At 35.2% G+C, this 20,215-nt stretch overlaps 1 protein-coding gene across 2 annotated transcripts; it reads left to right on the top strand.

The window, feature by feature from the left end:
- The first annotated feature begins 566 nt into the window (after positions 1-566).
- On the top strand, positions 567-19,667 carry LOC122019733. 2 transcript variants are annotated; one of them, XM_042577229.1, is made up of 11 exons: positions 567-1,007; positions 10,565-10,614; positions 10,829-10,944; positions 11,638-11,953; positions 15,943-16,122; positions 16,403-16,915; positions 17,057-17,153; positions 17,253-17,307; positions 18,302-18,414; positions 18,792-18,867; positions 18,947-19,667. In XM_042577229.1, the coding sequence occupies exons 1-11, from the start codon at positions 719-721 to the stop codon at positions 19,251-19,253; spliced, it is 2,112 nt and encodes a 703-aa protein (XP_042433163.1). In that variant the 5' UTR covers positions 567-718; the 3' UTR covers positions 19,254-19,667. The 2 variants fall into 2 exon arrangements, with proteins under 2 accessions (XP_042433163.1, XP_042433164.1); XM_042577230.1 differs by having other exon boundaries at positions 568-1,007; positions 11,638-11,902.
- Positions 19,668-20,215: the final 548 nt, after the last annotated feature.

Genomic DNA, 20,215 nt, shown 5'->3' with positions numbered 1-20,215 from the left:
CGTACTGCTAGATCGATAGAAGCTCATTTATATTTTTAAAATATGTTAGTGAGTTTGATTCATGCCCTTGGGACAGAATTGAATTGATTAGTACAGAGTTACTATCATAAGAATTCAAATTTTGATAAAATCGAGAAAAAAAATCAACAATATGTTTTATTTTAATTTTTTTTATTAAAAGGATACCTATTATAAGTATAATTATCTAACTATTTTTTCTCGTGATACATCTTTCTTGTAGATTGAATAGACAGATCCCAGGGAGGATTATCCTCTTATTGTAATTACCCTACTACTCTCCGTTACATAACCATCTATTTTCATTATTATTCTTTTTTATATTTTTTTTCGCTTAAATTGATGTTTAGCGGCTATCGTAATTACTATATAGTTATAACTCTCACGTATTTATAACTATTACGATTTCATAATTATTACACCGTTATAATCATTATTATTCCGGAGCGGCTGCTAGTTACATGAACAATTATTAAAAAAAAAAAGCTTTTTGTCAGCCCTCCGTAAATCGTAAATAGTTAAAATTAAAAAGAGGCAAATATTCCCCTATTTCACTCCGTGCGGCAGATTTCCGTGGCGATTTAAACCACTTCCCCTCTTCCTCTCCGATTCCGCTACCCCTCCAATACGATCGAGCGACCGCCTGCGCTTCGTCCTCCGGTAGCTTCTCCGCGCCTCCGCCTCTCTTCCTCCCTCCACCATGGCGTCCTTGTTTAGGGCTCGCCGAGAGGCGCCGGAGGAGGGTGGATCGGGCGGGAAGATCCTCCGCGACCGGCGAGGAGGCCGGGAGGCGCAGCCTTCCCCCTACGCGCGCCCTCCCCCGCTCGCCCTCCCGCCGCCTCCACCTCCCGCCGGGAGCCCTAGGTGGCTTCTCGGCCTCGTCTCCGGGGCCGGAAAGCTCATCTCATCCGCGTTCCGCTCCGACGGAAGCTCCCCCGACTCTTCCGCGTCATCTTCTTCCTCCTCTACTAACTACAGCCCTCGATCCGGTGAGTTGATGCCTTTCTCACCTTATGAGGGGGCTGCTATAGCTGCAACTATCAGTTTATCTTTATACTAGTTGGTATGTAGTATTAGACGCAGGTTCAGGAAAGAGATACTGGTGGATTATTTTATCGTTCTGTTTAGTTTAGTGCAATCATGCATTTTCATACTGCATACCTTAAATTATTCTTCTCCCGATTCAAATATGGTTTAAATTAATTTTAGTAATCTTAATTGCTAAATTTGGTTAGCTGGTTACTTGTACAAAAAAATATAGCCTATTTAGAATGTGCCCTATATATAATTTTACATTTATAACACACTCCTCTTCATTGCCAAAGATCAACATGTAGATTAGCTCAACTTACCTAATGTGCAGAATTTAGACCAGAAACCTCTTCTGATAACATAAGACTAAGTGATCATTTATCCTGAAATTTTAATTGTCTTGTAAAGTGACTTATGTGTGCTTTTATATTAAGAACAACAAATATTTTATAATCATAACAATTATTATCGTAGGAATTGAAGTTATACTAGGTCTAGTATGAATATTTATTTGCTGAGTCTGCAACTTATACTTAGCAATTTAAGTTTTCTTACCTAATTTGCAAGTAGTAGTACCACGTGGGTAAATATTGAATGTATTTCCATGAAAAAGAAGGTGCACGGACTACATTGATGTGCATAGTAGGGTCAGTTCCTGCAGCGTTACCTTTTGATAGCTAAAGATCATTTAGTCAGCCTGATATTTTTCTCCGATGTTCATGCCTCAATGGAGTGTGCTGCACTAGTCTAACAGTCTGTTTGCTCAAATATATGATCAGAAAAACATGGGTTTTAAAAGTTTCCACTTGACTCACATAAGCAGTGGTTAGGCAGATTTTGATGGGGATTTCATAGCCGACATGTAATTCCATATGACATATGCTGTCTGTGTAAACAATTTAAAATAAATCAAATTGATTTAAAACCCTTAAGTTACCCTTTTTAGTAACTTATGACTTTGAAGTGAACTACTTTGAAAGTGCTAAATTTTTTGATACCAATATAAATACTTTTTCGTCATCAATTGTGATGCGCTATGCAATGGGTTGGTTGTGTATTGCCTTTATATGTTTTTTTAAAACTTGGTCAGAAATCATTTGGAGCAATATGCTTGTCTGTTATATGAAATGTCATTTTTTAGTACTTTGTGCCTATTATATGTATATATTAGTTACCATAATATATGTATATATTAGTTAATATATTTGCCAATTAACTAATTGTCAATTAGTCTAATTATAGTTTCCTAGGATAGATTCCTAATTTATATATAAATATGTCTCACTCTTTAATAAATATTATCAATTCTTTATCTCAAATAATATGATATTAGAGCAACTTCAAAATTAGGGTTCCATCTCCGCCTCTTCTACCTCTCATGTACTTTCATTTCCGTGGCACGTCACTACCTTATCGTCGCCCACACATACCCGCCTCCATCGGCCGACCACGACCTTCTCGTCGGCACTCTTTCCTTCCCTCTTATGTCCGCGCACTAAGTCGGCTATTGCTCATCACTGCACCGGTCGCTGCTGCGCCTCCCATTCCCTGGCGCACAACTCACGAGGCTGCTCATGTGTTGATCCATTGCCGCACCGGGCGTCGTCTCTCCTTCCACGACACTGTTGTCTTAGATTCCAACCGCCGAGCAGGCCATCATGTCGACTCTATCCCCGACAACTACCACCGCTTCTCTCCCAATACGTGTCATTAGAAGCATCTCCGACGTCACCCAATCTCGGCCGCCATCGATCCTTACAGCCAGCTTGAACCTTTCTCTCTGCTCTCGCACCTAAGCGTGTGTGGGTTTGTTTGTACTTGTTGGTTCGGAGCTTCCTTCATATTCTTCTCTTATTTGACTTCCTTTGGGATAAAGTTTTATGGCTGAAAATAAGCCTTTTATTGTGACGGATGTGGTGTTTGTGATATCTAAAATCATGAACTATAAGTTAAATGGTTTGAATTATTTGGATTGGAGTAAGACTATTCATCTTTATCTACGAAGTATTGACAAATATGATCATTTGATTGATGACCCTCCTCAAGATGATTCGAAGCAGACGTGGTTTAGGGAGGATGCTCGCTTGTTCCTTGAGATTCGGAATTGTATTGATAGTGAGGTAACTGGTTTGATCAATCCTGTAAATTTGTTAAAGAACTAATGGATTACTTAGAATTTCTGTACTTTGGAAAAAAAAATCTCTCTTATGAGGTTTGCAAAATATTATACTTGTGGAAAATTAAGATCGACCTTTGGTCAATTATTTTATGACATTCAAAAAAACATATGAGGAGCTTAATATGCTGCTGCCCTTTAGCCCTGATGTGAAGGTTCAACAACGTTAATGAGAGCAAATGGTATCATGAGTTTCCTCGTTGGCCTATCTCCTGACTTTGAGTTTGCTAAGTTGCAAGTTCTCTCTGGTTATGAGGTCCTCTCTTTACAAGATGTATTTAGTCATGTTCTACGTACAGAAAGCATTGAACCCATTCCGTTTAGTGGTGTTTTGGTGAGTCGTAGTACTAATTACATGCTTGGAAGATAAATTAGTAAAGTAGAAACAAAGGAGGTGACTTATAGGACTTTGAAACTTAAACATAGAATTCGAGTGGTATTATGTGCAACTACTGTCATAAGTCAGGTCATACAAAGTTTGAGTGTAGAAAACTTCAGTATAAAAATCAACAAAAACACTTTGGCCCATATTGCATCTACTAATGATGGGTCTGATAAATCCGTCCATGCCTCTGCAATGATGAATTTGCTAAGTTTTCAAAATATCATGAATCATTCAAGTCTTCATTTCCCTCTTCCACTGCTATTTCTAATTCAGGTAAACAAAACACATGTTTTCTTTCTTCATCCTCCAAATAGGTCATTGATTCTGGTGTCACGGATCATATGACATGTAATTCTAGTTTCTTTTCTACTTTTCAGTCAAAAGTCAACACTCCTACCATTACTTTAGCTGATGGGTCTCCATTTTGTGTTCATGGGTCTGACACTATCAATCCTACCTCTTTGCTTCCTCTGACCTTTGTTTTACATTTACCTAATTTATCTTTTGAATTGCTCAACTAACTCGTAATCTTAACTATAGCATCCCATTTTTTTCATTTCAAGATCTTTTGATGAAGAAAATTAGGTAAAGGACATGAGTGTGAAGGCCTCTACATTCGTTACACACCGCTCTCATATTCTTTTCCTTTCTCGAGTGTCACTTCTTTTTTCGAGGCTCATTGCAGGTTGGGACATCCATCTCTCCTGTTGCTCAAGAAGCTTTGTCTACAATATGGTAGGGTGTCTTTATTAGATTGTGAGGTGTGTCAATTTGCAAAATATCACGTCTTAGTTCAAGTCCTAGCGTAAATAAACATGCTACTATTCCGTTTGAATTAGTTTATTTTAATATTTGGAGTCCTTGTCTTATTTTGTCTAAACTTGATTTAGGTTGTGTAACTCAGTTATATTTAATCATAAATCATTCTAAGTTATTTTCTCTGTGTTGTGTCTTTTGTGTTGAAATTAAAACTTAGTTCAATGCATTCATCCGTACTTTGCGAAGTGATAATGTTAAGGAATATACGTCCAGTTTATTCCAATCTTATATGGTCAGAATATCATGCTTCATGATACCTCTTGTGCTGATACTCCATCTCAAAATGGTGTCACTGAACGTGAAAATTGTTGGACGCTACTCAGAATTCTGTTCTGTTTCCCCTGTTCAAAAATTTGTACAAGTACAGAACTTTTCCTATCAGCCCATGTGCTCTACAGAAGTTAAACTTGGATTGCAAACGAAACTTAACATTTTTAATCCAAGTTGTTATTCAGAAGTTAAACTTGGATTGGAAATGAAACTTAACATTTTTACTCCAAGTTCAACACATGTGTTCTTCTGAAGTTAAACCATATTACAGAAGTTGATTAAATATCTATTTCAAGGATTGACTTCTAGGTTAAACATGGCGAGACACTCGGCCTTCTTGGGTATGAGATCATCCACCACTTCCTAGACAAAGCCTTTCAAAGAAATTGAATATTTAAACTTCTTACAGTAACCCTAGGTTTAACTACAGAGACCTCAATAGAAGCACAAAATCAATAGCCTCTTGTGTTGGTATTTCAGGATCCATACAAAGAACACAAACTAATTATGCAACGGAAACAAATAACTAGTTATACCTTTCTTTGTAGCTAAAGACTTCTTGATCTTCTGTTGTATTCCTCTCTTCCTCTTGGACGTCGTGTGGGTAACGATCTACCAAGACAACACCACCCAAGCTCCTTCTTTACTTACAAGTTTCGGCCATCAAGGGATGCCAACATAGGAAACCTCCTTCTCTTCTTCTTCCCCTCCAAGCAATTGGCCACCAAGGACTTCTTCTTTTCTTTCAAGTTTCGGCCACCAAGAAAAGATAGACGCCGACCTTAGAAAGAAGAAAGGGAGAGAAGAAAAGATGGTGTGTCGCCGACCTTAGGAAGAGGAAAGGGAGAAGGGGAGAGCCGACCGCACAAGAGAATAAAAGAGAGAGGCCTTAGAGAGATGTGTTGTTCCCATAAGGCACCCTCTACCTCTCTTTTATAATCTTTGGTAATGGCTAAAAAGGAAATTTTAACAATTAATTAAAATCTCTCTTTTAAATTTCCTATTGTGGATGACTACAAAAGAAAAGTTTTAAAAATTAAAATCTCTCGCTTTTAAACATTGTAGATGTCTACAAAAAAGGAAAAACTTTAAAATTAAAACTTCTCTTTTAAATCATGGTTACAAAAAAGGAAAGTTTTATCAAAATTAAAATCTCTCTTTTAACCATTGTAGATAACTAAAAAAAGGAAAGATTTTATCAAAATTAAAATCTCTCCTTTAACCATTGTAGATAACTATAAAAAAGGAAAGATTTTAAAATTTAAAACTCTCTTTTAAAACCATATGGATGACTATAAAAGGAAAAAAATTTTAAAATTAAAATCTCCCTTTTAAATCCTTTTATGGATGACTATAAAAGGAAAGATTTTAACAAAAATAAAATCTTCCTTTTCTTCCTTTAGTGGTCGGCCTCTTGCTTGGGCACCAAGCAAGGGGTTGACCGACCTCTTGCTTGGACACCAAGCAAGGGTTGTGGCCAGCCACACTAGGACATCAAGATGGGCTTGGTCAGCCCATTACTTGGTTAAGAAGCTGGGCTTGGGTTGATGCGAGGCTTATATATAGAGGCTACAACAGGGACCGAGAGGAGGAATTGGTTTTGGCCTCCTGATGGACTTGAGCTTCCTGTGTTCGACCCGAACACCCGACTCAAGTTCATCAATAATAACTTATACCACTAAAGAGTTATTATTGAACTACCGCACCAATCTCATATTACATTATGAACTTCTTTTTATCATGAGTACATTAATTTCCTGTGTTTAAGATATCGAATGTCCATTAATTAAATGAGTTACTATAACTCACTTAATTAATATCTAGCTCCAATAGTAGTACCACTCAACTTCATTGTCATGTCGGACTAAGTCCACCTGCAGGGCTTACAATCCTTATGAGCTCCTCAAGGGGACATCATCAACCTAGATAACTAGGACATAGTTTCCTTCTATAATCAACAACACACCATATAAATAATATTATTTCCCAACTTATCGGGCCTATTGATTTAACGAATAAATCTCATCCATTGATAAATTAAAGAAATAAATACTAAGTATATGTGCTTGTTATTATATCATGATTAAGAGTATGCACATCCATAATAACAGAGGTTCTGTTCTTTTATGCAGTCAATATAAAAAGAAACAACCTCAAATGGTCCTGCTCAATACACAGATAGTATACTAGTGTAATTTTATAGTCAAGATAAACTAATACTAAATTATACTACAACCATTCCAATGGTTCGTCCCAACCCATCTTGGTTGTGAGTTACTATTTATAATTTATAAGGAATTGATAACATGATCTTCTATGTGACACCACACACCATGTTATCTATAATATAAATTAAATAGATAACTGCATTTAACTAAATACAGACATTTGACCAATGTGATTCTTATTTCGAAATAAATGTTCATACAAAAAGCTAGGCTTTTAGTATACATCCTAACAAAAATAGACATTTTCTTGAAATTGCACGCTCTTTTTTTTTTTCAAATGAATGTTTCTAAACCTTTTTGGAATGATGTGCAACATGTTTTCTCATTAACCGTATGCTATCCTCCGTTCCTAATGGTGAGATCCCTTACAAAATTTTTTTTTCCCAATAAGTTGTTTTCTTTTAACCCTAGGATATTTGGTAACTCTTGTTTTGTTTAGGACGTTCGTCTGCATGTCACTAAATTGGATCCCAAGTTTTTGAAGTGTATCTTTCTGGGTTATTCTTGTCTTCAGAAAGGTTGTAGGTGTTATTGTAAATATCTTGTCTCAATTGATGTTAACTTCATAGAAGACGCACCTTATTTCCTATCCTCACCTATTCCGACTCGTCAAAGGGAGGATGATGATTTGTTGGTGTATTCTATCACATCTTCCGTACCCATCCCAGAACGGACTCCTTTCAAGCCCCTTATTATTCAAGTCTACTCTAAGCGTCAACCTCTTGATTCATGTCTTGCACCTACTACTTCGTCATCAGATCCAGTCCCAAGCGATGATCTTCCTATTACATTACTCAAAAGTAAATGTCAGTGTACTTATCCTACTTCTTTTGTTTCTTATAATGGCTTGTCGTCTTCCTCTTATTCTTTTATTGCTTCATTTAACTCTATCTCTATTCCGAAAATTGTCCATGAGGTCATATTTCATCCTAGTTAGAAAGATACAATGATAGAGGAGATGAATGCTTTACATGACAATGACACTTGGGACTTAGTCGATCTACCTTAAGGGAAACAAGCTATTGGATGCAAATGAGAATTCACTGTTAAGTCAATTCGGATGAGTCAGTTGTCAGATTAAAAACCCGTCTTGTTGCTAAAGGCTATGTTCTGACTTATGGTGTGGATTATTCTAATACTTTTTCTCATGTTGCAAAGTTGATATCTGCTCGATTTTTTATTTCAATGGCCGCTACTCATCATTAACCTTTACATTAACTTGATATCAAGAATGTTTTTCTTCATGGTGATCTTTTGGAGGAGGTGTATATAGAGCAACCTCCTAGTTTTGTTGCTCAGGAGGAGTTAGAGCGAGTTTGTCATCTTCAAAATTCTTTGTATGGTTTGAAAGAGTGTCCTCGTGCTTAGTTTGGAAAATTTAGTTAGGTTATTGAAAAATTTGGTATGATGAAAAGCAAGTCTGACCATTTTGTGTCTACAAGCAGTTAGGAGATGACATCGTTATGTTAGTTGTGTATGTGGATGATATTGTTATCACTAAAGTGATACTACGAGAATCTCATCGCTTAAATATTTCATTCATACTCAGTTTCATACGAAAGGGTGCCAAATTATTTCTGGGGTGTTGAACTGACGAGGAGTAAAAAAGGTATATTTCTATTTTAGAAAAAATATGTCATTGACCTATTAACTAAGATAGGAAAATTGAGGGCAAAGTCTTGTACTCTTTCAATGACTTAGAACATGCACCTCACAGGAGATGGGGAACTATTTAAACATCTTGAGAGTTATCGAAGGTTGGTTGGGAAGTTGAATTACCTTGTCGTGACTCGCCAATCAGTTTATGTCATTTCCAACCGTTCATCATTGGGTAGCATTAGAGAAAATTTTATGTTACTCAAAGGAAACACCCGGACGGGGTATCATATATGCCAATCATGGGCACACTCATATTTAATATTTTTTAGATGCAGATTGGGCAGGTTCCAAAATTGATAGAAGATCTAGTTATTGTATATTTGTGGGAGGAAATTTAGTCTCATGGAAGAGCAAGAAACAAATTGTCGTGTCACGATCAGAATACAGGGCTATGACACAATCTATGTGTGAGATAATGTGGATATATCAACTTTTGACTAAAGTAGGATTTAAAATTTCAGTACCAGCAAAATTGTGATGTGATAACCAAGTTGCTCTCTATATCACATCGAATCCTATTGATTGTCATTTTGTTCGTGATAAAATTTAACAAAGCTTGATTTCTATAGAATATGTGAAGATTGGAGAACAATTATGGGACATCTTCACAAAAGCTTTAAATGGGGTTTGGGTTGATGATCTTTGTAACAAGTTGGATACGATTAATATCTTTGTTCCAACTTGAGGGGGAGTATTATTTGTATATATTAGTTATCGTATTATCTGTATATATTAGTTAATATATATGTCAATTAGCTAATTGTCAATTAGTCTAATTATAGTTTCCTAAGATACATTCCTAATTTGTATATAAATACGTCTCACTCTTCAACAAAGATTATCAATTTTTTTATCTCAAATAACGATGCCTATAGGCTCATGTGAAATAAGTGAGGGCATTCAAGTTTTTTCTCGAAGGGGAGCAATAATAAAGTTATTACCTTGTAAGGCTACGTATAATAGACCCTTCCTCGGGACCTCATATTGGCGGGAGTTTCATGCACGGGCTGTCCTTTATTCAAGCTTTCTCCCACTCTTAATGTTACATTTTTATATTTTTAAAATGTTGTTCTTTGCATGCTCATATAGGGTTGGATTACATGGATCTTAACCCTCAATGTAATTCTATAAAAAAACTACCTCGCCAATAATTCTTAATTCACTTTTAATTACTTTAGCTAAAGTAGAATTAATTTAACTTGTGTAACTATATATATTTATTGATCACCTTTGAACATGCATATTACCTTAATCCATTTTCTTTTATTCTATCATCTAGTAGAGCTACACATAAATCTTGGGATAGATGTGCTTTTTATTTTATTTTTCTACATCTGCATTAACTTTTAGTAAGTGCTAGTTTTTAACCAACCCAACATTCTGATCTATAAAGTATGAATACTACTACAACAATCTTATGAAACTGTTTTTTAGCTCATGGGGCACCAAATTTCAGAAGCAGTCTTAGTAATAATTAACCAAAATTATAGTAATCGATGTTTGTTTCATCTCACATCGAATTGGCCAAACCAAAATTTACATTGAGTTGGTTTGGCTTGATTCCAAGTGCTACGACAGTTTGCTTTGTGTCAAAAATTAGCCAAGGAAAGGTGTCTATTGAATCAGCATAAGTTTTATTTAGTTCCAACAAATTGTAAATCCCTGCAGTCTTATTAGGAGTACTGGAGGATCCCACTCTCTTACTAGGAATAATAAGTGGATGTGCTGGCGTTGGTAAAGTCATCTTATTATTATAAGAACCAAACATCTGTCTATTTGTATTTTTGGGAAAATGCTGATTGTTTTAATCCATTGTACTTAGTTAATGTTTTCTAAGATTTGATTGCATTTCTTAAATTTTCTGCATTTTTTATTGTAAAGAATATGTCAGTTTGGTAGTCTTGCATGAAATCTTCTTGTGCTTGTAACAAGGTTTTGATTTGTACAAAAAGTGTCTGATGTTTTCCTCATATGCAGATGAAGAGGGGAATGTTGATGCACCTAAAATGCTTACTGGACCCAAACAAGTAATTGCATTGATATTTCCATTTCCATTCTGTTGTTAATGTTATTAGTAAGCGACTTATGTTGACTGAAAATCATGAGAACTATTACAGATGATACTTCACAAAATTGTGTGCTCTTGATACCTTTGGAACCCATTAGTTCTCCATTTCTATGCAAAGTTTTAGTTTAACATTTCTTAGCTAATAGAGGAAATTGTTGCTTCTATATGGTCAGGGTTTGGATAATTCAGATGTGATTGCTGACTACGTGGAGGGATCACGTGCTATTGTTCCAATAAGTGAAACCAAACTTGCTATTCAGAAGTTGCTCTCACAGGAGACTTTCTCAAGGTAGCTGAAAATTTCTTCATTTATTCTTATTTTTTCATCTTGTAGGTTTGTTGATATTTCCTTGACATCATTGTAAGATTTCCTCTTGTTCACACAATGCATTTACATTTCCTTTTTCACTTTTTCACTTGCGCGTAACCCATTTTTGTGTGGATGTAAGATTTTCTGTGAAGTTGCAGACTATGAGATGATCTAGCTCTTTAACAAATGTAAAAAAGATGCTAACTTGTTATCTTTTATTGGCGAAGTAGCATTGATCGCATGCCACTCTAAGAGGAGAATAAGAATGAGATGAATACTTTATAAACTCGTTTTAAATTCATGTCTGAAAGATCAACTATAGATGATATTTATTATTTTGTTTAATTGGACATCAATGGAAAAATATACAGTAAAAGAAGGATTTGGGCATGTTTTTTATTGATATATAAAAATTTTAGGACACTGTCTCTAGACAATTATTTTGGTGAGGTGTTTAAAGGAGAGAAATATTTAGGAATTATATTGATGTGATAAAAGTCATGTATAAGAATGCAGTTAGTGCTAAGAGTAACAAGGAGAGTGATTAATAATTTTTGTGTACTTTCTCATTATCTATGTCAAAAAATGTCAACAATTTATTCCATTCTCAGTCACCTATACTCTTTTATGTTTCCTGCATATGGTTATTTGATTCTCGGTTGTCTATTACAGGGATGAATGTGAAAGATTAACAAAGTTATTACAATCTCGAGTGGTTGATTCACCATCAGCAAATAGGGTTCTTGGCAACATTGTTCATTCTCCTCAACCTTGGCTATCTTCGAAGCAGAGTCCTAACTTAATTGGATCCGTTCCATACTCTCCTGGTGATTCTTCTCCCAAGACTCCGGCCTTTGGTGCATCTGTTGTCCACAACGCGGCTATTATGGAAGCTAAGAAATGGCTGGAGGAGAAGAAGCTAACATCGAAGTCCAAGGTTGATCTTGATGTAGAACCTTGCACTTTGAATACCAATATGCTTCATTGTGTAAGCTTTATTTTAAATTATTTTTTGAAAAATATTTTGTAGCTTCAGTTTTCATTTACTCATTCTTCTCTTGAAGTGTCTTTGCTTTTAAATATTTTTGATAAACATACCTCTTTATAACTGCTATCATATCTATGCAAAACCAACAAAGTCATGGTTGTTTCCCATTCTTGATTAACCATTTGTTCCTGGGTTCATTGTGCCACATCAACAGTGTTGCCAATGTTTTTTTTTTTTGTGAAAGTAAATTGCCAAAATTTCTTTAATGCATGTCCTAACAGTGTATTGTGTGTTTACTTGTGAAGTATTTTGTTTAACGCGTTGTAGGGTCTGACTGTAACACCTCGGCGTAGTGTTGAATATGCGTAGCGTTTACTGTAACGTTACATTTTCATGAGAATTTTGGCGTAGTGTTAAATATACAAGAGTTCTCACATAATAGGTTGGGTAAGAACAAATATTATAGGAAAATTAATGGTTTAAGATTTGAAATTTGAAACGTAGGAACGCTTGGTAAAACAATGTATGTAGTAGATATATTAGGAGAAGAATTAGTATTTTGTGGGTATAAGAGATAAAATGTGTAGAAAAAAAGGCAAAGATGATAGAGAACTCAAGTTTTAAGTTATAACATATAAGAATGAGTAAAATAAGAAATGGAGTAGAAATTATTGTAGATAGTTTGTTAAAGGATAAAGTTATAGCGGTAGTTAAAAAAGGGGATAGGATTATAGGTTTTAAGATAGTAGTAGTGAAAGAAACTATTAACACAATTAGCATATATGTACCTCAAGTTAGATTAGATAAAGAAACCAAATCTAGGTTTTGGGACAATTTATATGAGGTATTACAAAACATTCCGCCAAATGAAATGATTTTAATAGGAGGAGATCTAAATGGACATGTGTAGTGAAAAATAAGGAATATGATAGGGTGTATAGGCGTTATGAGTTTGGAACAAGAAATGAAGAAGGGAAAACCATATTGGATTTTGCGATAGTATATGACCTTATATTAACTAATACGTTTTTTACAAAAAAAAAAAACACTCGATCACATTCAAAAGTGAGAATAATAAATTGTAAATTGACTTTTTTATGGTTAGGAAGAATGATAGAAATATTTGTAAATATTACAAGGTCTACCCAACATAGGTTATTAGTGCTAGATATACGCCTCAAATATAGTAGCAATAGAGGAAAATATGCAATGACTCCTAAAATTAAATGGTGGAAGTTAAAGGATGAAAAGTAGAACATATTTAAGGAGAGGGTAGGAGTACAAGTATTAGGAGAAATATTCGACGACTCGAATACAACATGGGATAAGATGATATCAAAGTTGAAATAGTAGTTAAGAGTGTATTCGGTGAGTCAAAGAGACATGCACTACTAAGTAAAAAATCTTGGTGGTGGAATGAGAAAGTACAAGAGAAAGTGAAGGAAAAAACAAACAATTTATAAGGAATTATATACTTGTAAGAATGAGAAAAAGCAACAAAAAAAAAAAAGAAAAGAAAAACACTCGATCACATTCAAAAGTGAGAATAATAAATTGTAAATTGACTTTCTTATGGTTAGGAAGAATGATAGAAAGATTTGTAAATATTACAAGGTCTACCCAACATAGGTTATTAGTGTTGGATATACGCCTTAAACATAGTAGCAATAGAAGGAAAATATGCAATGACTCCTAAAATTAAATGGTGGAAGTTAAAGGATGAAAAGTAAAACATATTTAAGGAGAGGGTAGGAGTACAAGTATTAGGAGAAATATTCGGCGACTCGAATACAACATGGGATAAGATGATATCAAAGTTGAAATAGTAGTTAAGAGTGCATTTGGTGAGTCAAAGAGATATGCACTACTAAGTAAAGAATCTTGGTGGTGGAATGAGTACAAGAGAAAGTGAAGGAAAAAACGAACAATTTATAAGGAATTATATACTTGTAAGAATGAGAAAAAGCAGCGAAGAAAGAGGTTAAGAAAGTCGTGAATGAAGCTAACAATGAAACTTTTGAATGCTTATATCGAAAATTGAATACAAAAGAAGGGGAAAGAGACGTTTATATAATAGTTAAAGCGAGAGAGGCAGACAAGAGATCTTATCTAAATATGATGTATTAAAAATTAATGTAATAGTGTATTAGTAAATGATAAAGAAATTTTCATGAACTTTTTAATGAAGGTTTAGGTGATCAACTTAACTTAGGTAATTTAAGTAGGTGAATCCAAAGTTCAGAAGTAGAACAAACTTTAAATGTGATGCAAAATGAAAAAATAGTTCGACCAGATGATATTCTGATAGAGGTATGGAAGTCTCTCGGGAAATAAGGTATTAATGACTTATAAAGTTATTTAACCTATATTGAAAATGAAAAAGATGTCGAATCAATGAAGGGTAAGTACTCTAATTCCCTTATATAAGAACAAAAGAAAGGTACAAAATTATGCAAATTATAAGAGTATTAAACTAATGAGCCGTACTATGAAACTTTGGGAAATAATAATAGAGAAAAGATTAAGGAAGAAGATCACGATGACTGAAAATTAATATGGATTCATGCTTGAAGGTTGACACTAGAAACTCTGCAAATGATATTCGTTGACCTAGAAAAAAACTTATGATAGAGTCTTAATAGAAATTATATAAAGAATTCTAGAAAAGATTGATGTTAGTGTAGCATATATTGAACTAATTAAAGTTATGTATGAGAATGTAATGACAAGAATGAAGACTTCAAGTGCATTAATTGAAACATTTCACATAAAAATATGAGGGTTACATCAAAGATTAGCTCTAAGTCCCTATTTTGTTATATATATTAATCATGGACAAACTTATTGGACACATCCAGTACACGGTAACGTGATGCATGTTGTTTGTAGATAATATGATTTTATTAGATGAGACATATTAAGGAGTAAATACTAAACTCAAATCTTGGCAGAAACACTGGAAGCGAAAGGTTTTAGGCTTAATAAAATAAAGGATGGAGGGATTGAGAGAGATGTCTTAACATAGAATACAAGCAGAGTGTGGGGTGTTCTATATGATCGAAAGGTACCTCTAAAATTTAATGGGAAGTTCTACAAAATGGCTGTTAGACCTGCTATGTTATATGAAGTTGAATGTTGAGCTATGACTCAATCACATTAGTAGAAGATGAAAGTTGCAGAGATAAGGATATTAAGGTGGATGTGTGGACATACGAGGGTGAACAAGATAAGAAATGAAAACATTAGAGAAAAAATTGAGGTTGGATTTATTGAGGACATGTTTAAGATGACACAAACATGTACTTAGATACTAATAAATGCTCCAGTTAGACAATGTAAAACTATGATAAATATACATATCAAGCGAGGGAGAGGAAGATAAAAAAAGACTCAATTAGCAATAATAAAATAAGATAAAATTTATTTAAATATATATGATGATATAATAGGAGATAGAGCTTAATGACATAGACCTCATCTAGTGGTTTAAGGCTTGGTTGTTGTTGTATACTTGGTTCTTGCTTGATGGATCTCATCACTTTGTCTCGATTTTGTAACCAATAGTCTTTTTCACAGGAATCTTTTTAATCCCTCCTATTGCTAGAAACGGTATTTTTTTGTATAATTTATAGTCATCCTTGCTTCATGGGCTTGATCATGTGACAGAACATATCAGAGAAATGGATTACTTTTACACTATCTGTTTTGATTGAAAAAGCACTATTGACATTGATCTGCATGTTGATGTATGCATCTTTGTTTGTTGCGTCTGACTCACCCTTGTTTATTGCTCCTAACTCACTGGCTCACGTTTTTAACGAAGTATGGCATAGGGCACAGTGTTGCCTTTAACGTCTGGATTTTCTATCTGAAAGTTCATTATACTTGAGTCATTTTTATTAACCATAAGAGGTGTTTTGAGTACTCTGTTTTTATTCCCAACATGAAAGTTTTTTTATGAAGTTACTTTCTGTTCACGCATTCTACAGGATGCTCATGATGATGTATCACCAGTGGATTTGGCGAAATCATATATGCAATCCCTTCCTCCTTGTCAGTCTCCGAGCTTTGATACTAGTACTCTGAAATCTACTACGGATAGCAGGGTGAATCTTTTCCCTGATCGGAGCAACCAGGCAACAAGTACCAATTCTTTGTCATCATTCAAGGTAAAGTATTAAAACATAGGCAATTGCAATTGGAAGTAGATAATGCACAAGCACATCCAATGCCTATGTTAAAGGCACACACCATTCTGAATAGCATGACTACTCGATGATGTGTTGTTTTAGTGCCAAAATTACTCTTGCAACATGGCACAGATTTCTCTAACCATGCAATTTAAGAATGCTCATGGAAAATTTGAATTCAAGACATATTGTTGTTGTTGCTCTTAAGCCAAGCTGATGCTTGTATGTTTCTTACCTGACAATATAATGCTTGCTGCAGGAATTTAAGAGAAAGTATCTCTCTGCCAGATTGTGGGAAAGCCCAGACGATACTAGTAATAAGAAACCCCGTTTGGCAGATACTTGGCTGGAGAGTTGTTCCTTCAAACAAATTGATTCCCGGGAATTATTTCAAAGAAAAACTTCAAAGATCTCATCAGCAGCAAATGAGAGGGATCATGACTTTTTAAGAACAATGCAATTTTCATCTTCTTTATCATCTATGGAGAATGTCAGTGCTCCTGCGAAGTCATTAACTGAGCATGTTGAAAATCTTTGTTCCAAGGATGTTCGTAACTTAGTTGATAAAACTTACTATGCCAACCCGTCTACACTACCACTCACAGATAAATCCACCTCCACTACCTTTACTTCAGAACCCAAGAAAATACTTAAGGAAGTGGTGGCACCAAAGGAAATTGCATTGTCAATGCCAACTGTGAACACTTTAGATTCCACTGTATCAGATGGACCTACAGGGACTAACTTGTATATTTACTTGGATGCAAATCAGGTAAACAATGTTTTCTTGTTTTTACTAAACATTATATGATTTTCCTTTGTTGTATATTCTATGTCGTTGCATGTCTTTGAATTTTAACACATACTTTAACATTATTGTTGAATATAAACTATGAAAATCTCCTGTCATCAGGATGTCAGCAACTTGTCAACTGTGCAAGAAGACATTGTTGAGAATAATGTTCCTCGTGAATCTTTCATTTCAGCTTCAACATCAATGGTGCCTGGCGGTAATTTCTTTGTTGAAGAAAAAACTATCTTTCTGGGAGCACTATGAGTAACAGTTTATTTATAAATATATAATATTGTTTAATTTTGTTTGAATTCAGGAGATTCCAGATACCCCACGCCTCATATTGAAAAAGTAATTGAGACACCAGATCGGTGAGTCAATACATTTATTTATAGTTATGCCATGGATGACATGTTTAATAGTTTCTTCATAATTTTTTTTCTTCAATTTTATTTTAAGATGATACATATATCACTGATTAAGGCCATTTATTCTTTTAAAACTCTCTCAAGCTCGTAAAGTGGGTATAGGATTCATATTTACTGGCATTGTAATGGATTAGTGATGCAAGACATTCTATCACAGTTATTCCCACATTCTTTATCCTCTGACATCTCACCAGCTCTAAAGCTTTAGAAACCTTCATTGATGTTTGTGTCGACATATCCTAGATGCATGTTCATCACTTCATCTTAAAGAATGGTCAGATGCTGATTTTTAGGCTCAAGGAACAATGTATTGGGATGATTAGCACAATTTTCTGAGGGGGTTGATGAAAACATTTTGGTCCCTACTATCTACCACTCAGTCAAGGGCCCTGCCAAATTTAGAGGCTCTCTTAGAAGTGACAACTGCTCTGCTGAGAGGTGACAACTGTTCTGCTGAGACCCTGGAGGTGTCATGTCTTATTTGGGTGGTTAAGTTAAAGGGACTGGTCAATCATATACCTTTGCAAGCCATCTGCAGAATTAGTTTATGATGATCGAACAGAAGGTTAGCTTGTTTTTGCTGCTACAAATTGCTAAGAAGCCTGCCCCACCTTGCTGGTCAAGCACAGGGAAAGTCAGTTTATTGGGAAATAGGTGACGTGCCTCTTGTCATTGATAAGTAACTCGCACTTGTCAAATGGTTTCATGAAATATGCTCACTCCTTTTCATGAAAGCTTCTATCTCAATCAAAACAAGAGTTTGCATCAACATTGTTGATTTGGTCTCTTTTTCTACAATAACATAATTATCAATTTAAGAATCAGTCCATAATTCTTGATTGTGTATGGTTTATGACTGTTTGGTTTATTAACACAACTTAGTCATGCATGTTTTACTAACCCATGACTATTGTGAATTCTTTCTTTTTCACGCCAGTGACGTTGATGATGCTACATATCTCAAGAATATGGTTCATGCTTCTAGCGCAAATAAAACTACTTCTGGGGTAATCAAGGCCAATAATTCTACAGAATTGAACCTAGATTCAGGTTTCAAGTTCTCTGCTCTTTTTTTTTTGGTACTAAAAAATAAAATAAAATTACAGTTTTGGTATTCAATTCTTTTGTTCCATAGTAATCTGGTAATCACTTAACATACACCGTCTGGTTATCCTTTCTTGGATTGTGTTAGTTTTTGGTCGCTGGTGGTGATAATCATCACACATCAACCATTCATGTTAGATGTCGGTATTGGTATTAAAATGGAACGGAATCAAGCTCGGCAAAAACATTTGTGCCAAAGATGCCTACTTCTGCACTTTAGATGTCCCATTTTATTGTGGTTATATTTATGCATGAATGCTTTAATACCTGTATACTGTATTGAATATTTCTTAAAAGAATATGCACTATATGATATGTGACAGAATCAAACCTGCACGACATGGTTACTTGTTCACTGCATGGAATAGATGGATTGGCAAATGAATTCAACACCAATGGGTAAATAAATACACAAGAATATCTTTGCAACCATTCTTCTTAATCGTCTTAATCTAATTGCTTGTTCTGTTTCATTCAGTGGGTCCTCGGAGTCAAATCCCAATCCACAACCTGTGTGCCAGGTAAACGAGAGTGCTACCCAATGTAGCAATGGCGACCAAACTGCAATCACAACTGAAGCAACAATTTACGTGCCTCCAACTGTCAATCCACCAGTCGCCCAAGAAACGGACAACACTGCAACTAAATCGCAGAACGGCACAACATTCAAGTCAATGGAGCGTATTCTGATTGAACCTCAGCCAAGCAGTAGAAACCCAAAGAAAAGAGCAATAGTTAAAGTAGGAAGAGGAAGAGGAAGAGGGCGTGGAAGAGGACCCAAGTGATGGTCACCTATATCCCGGTCAGTGTATTTGACAGGAACAAAACAAATGTTCCAGATATTTGATGTCCGGTTCTATGTTCAGTGGATTGTATGCTGGCCAGTGTACACTAGGTATTATTACTGAAGTTAGGACACATCTAGATGTTTAGCTTCATTTTATCGGCATCCATTTCATAAGTCGGTGCCTATTTCTCATGTTGTGTTTGTATCATCCTTTTGGTTTTGTAATCTCGGTGCGACATAGGATTGTCGCCAAATCTCATGTAGTGTAGCTAAATGTTTCTGTGAAATTTCACGATCAGTTGCCTGCTAAACATTAGAGGATTGTGAATGCTGCGCATCTCAGAAAACACAATTCCATTGAATTAATGGTTGTTATGTACTTATGTTGAAATGTAAGCCTCTCTTTCTTGTATTTCTCCTCCATTGTTATCTCTATAGTTTGTACAAATATATACACAATTAAATACACTCTACAAGAAAGCTTATAAATAATATATATTTTTTCCATAAGGGCATCTCCAGCAACAGGTTCGAAAAATCGAACCCAGTTTTTTTTTTTTTTTTTTGATGGTAGGGGCCCTAAAAAATCTCTCTTGTAAAATTGTTGGAGATGCCCTAATAAAGGTGCCCGGATTTTTATATAATTAATTTGGGAGGTAATTTTTTTTCCCTGGATTTTCCTTCTAGACAAAATCAGGGCACAACTACTATATAATATTTGCTCTTATTACAAGCCAATCGATTATATGTATATATTATACTTCCAATTGAACCGCAACGATCATGAACCGGGAAAATAACGGCTCACCCGGCCCACTGGTCGATAGTCGGGCTCATGCTGTTGTTCGTGTCGTAAACCGTGGCTTTCGTCGTTGCACGAATGTCAGAGCCGGAACCTCCAAACTCCGGCAGGGCTTCCCTGCTCCCGCCGGCTCTGCAGTGGAACTCTCTCACTTCCGG

The sequence above is a fragment of the Zingiber officinale genome, chromosome 9A (assembly GCF_018446385.1).
Source record: "Zingiber officinale cultivar Zhangliang chromosome 9A, Zo_v1.1, whole genome shotgun sequence".
NCBI classification, from domain to species: Eukaryota; Viridiplantae; Streptophyta; class Magnoliopsida; order Zingiberales; family Zingiberaceae; genus Zingiber; species Zingiber officinale.
Note: the sequence above shows the minus strand (reverse complement) of the source record. Positions and strands in the feature narration are given on the sequence as shown.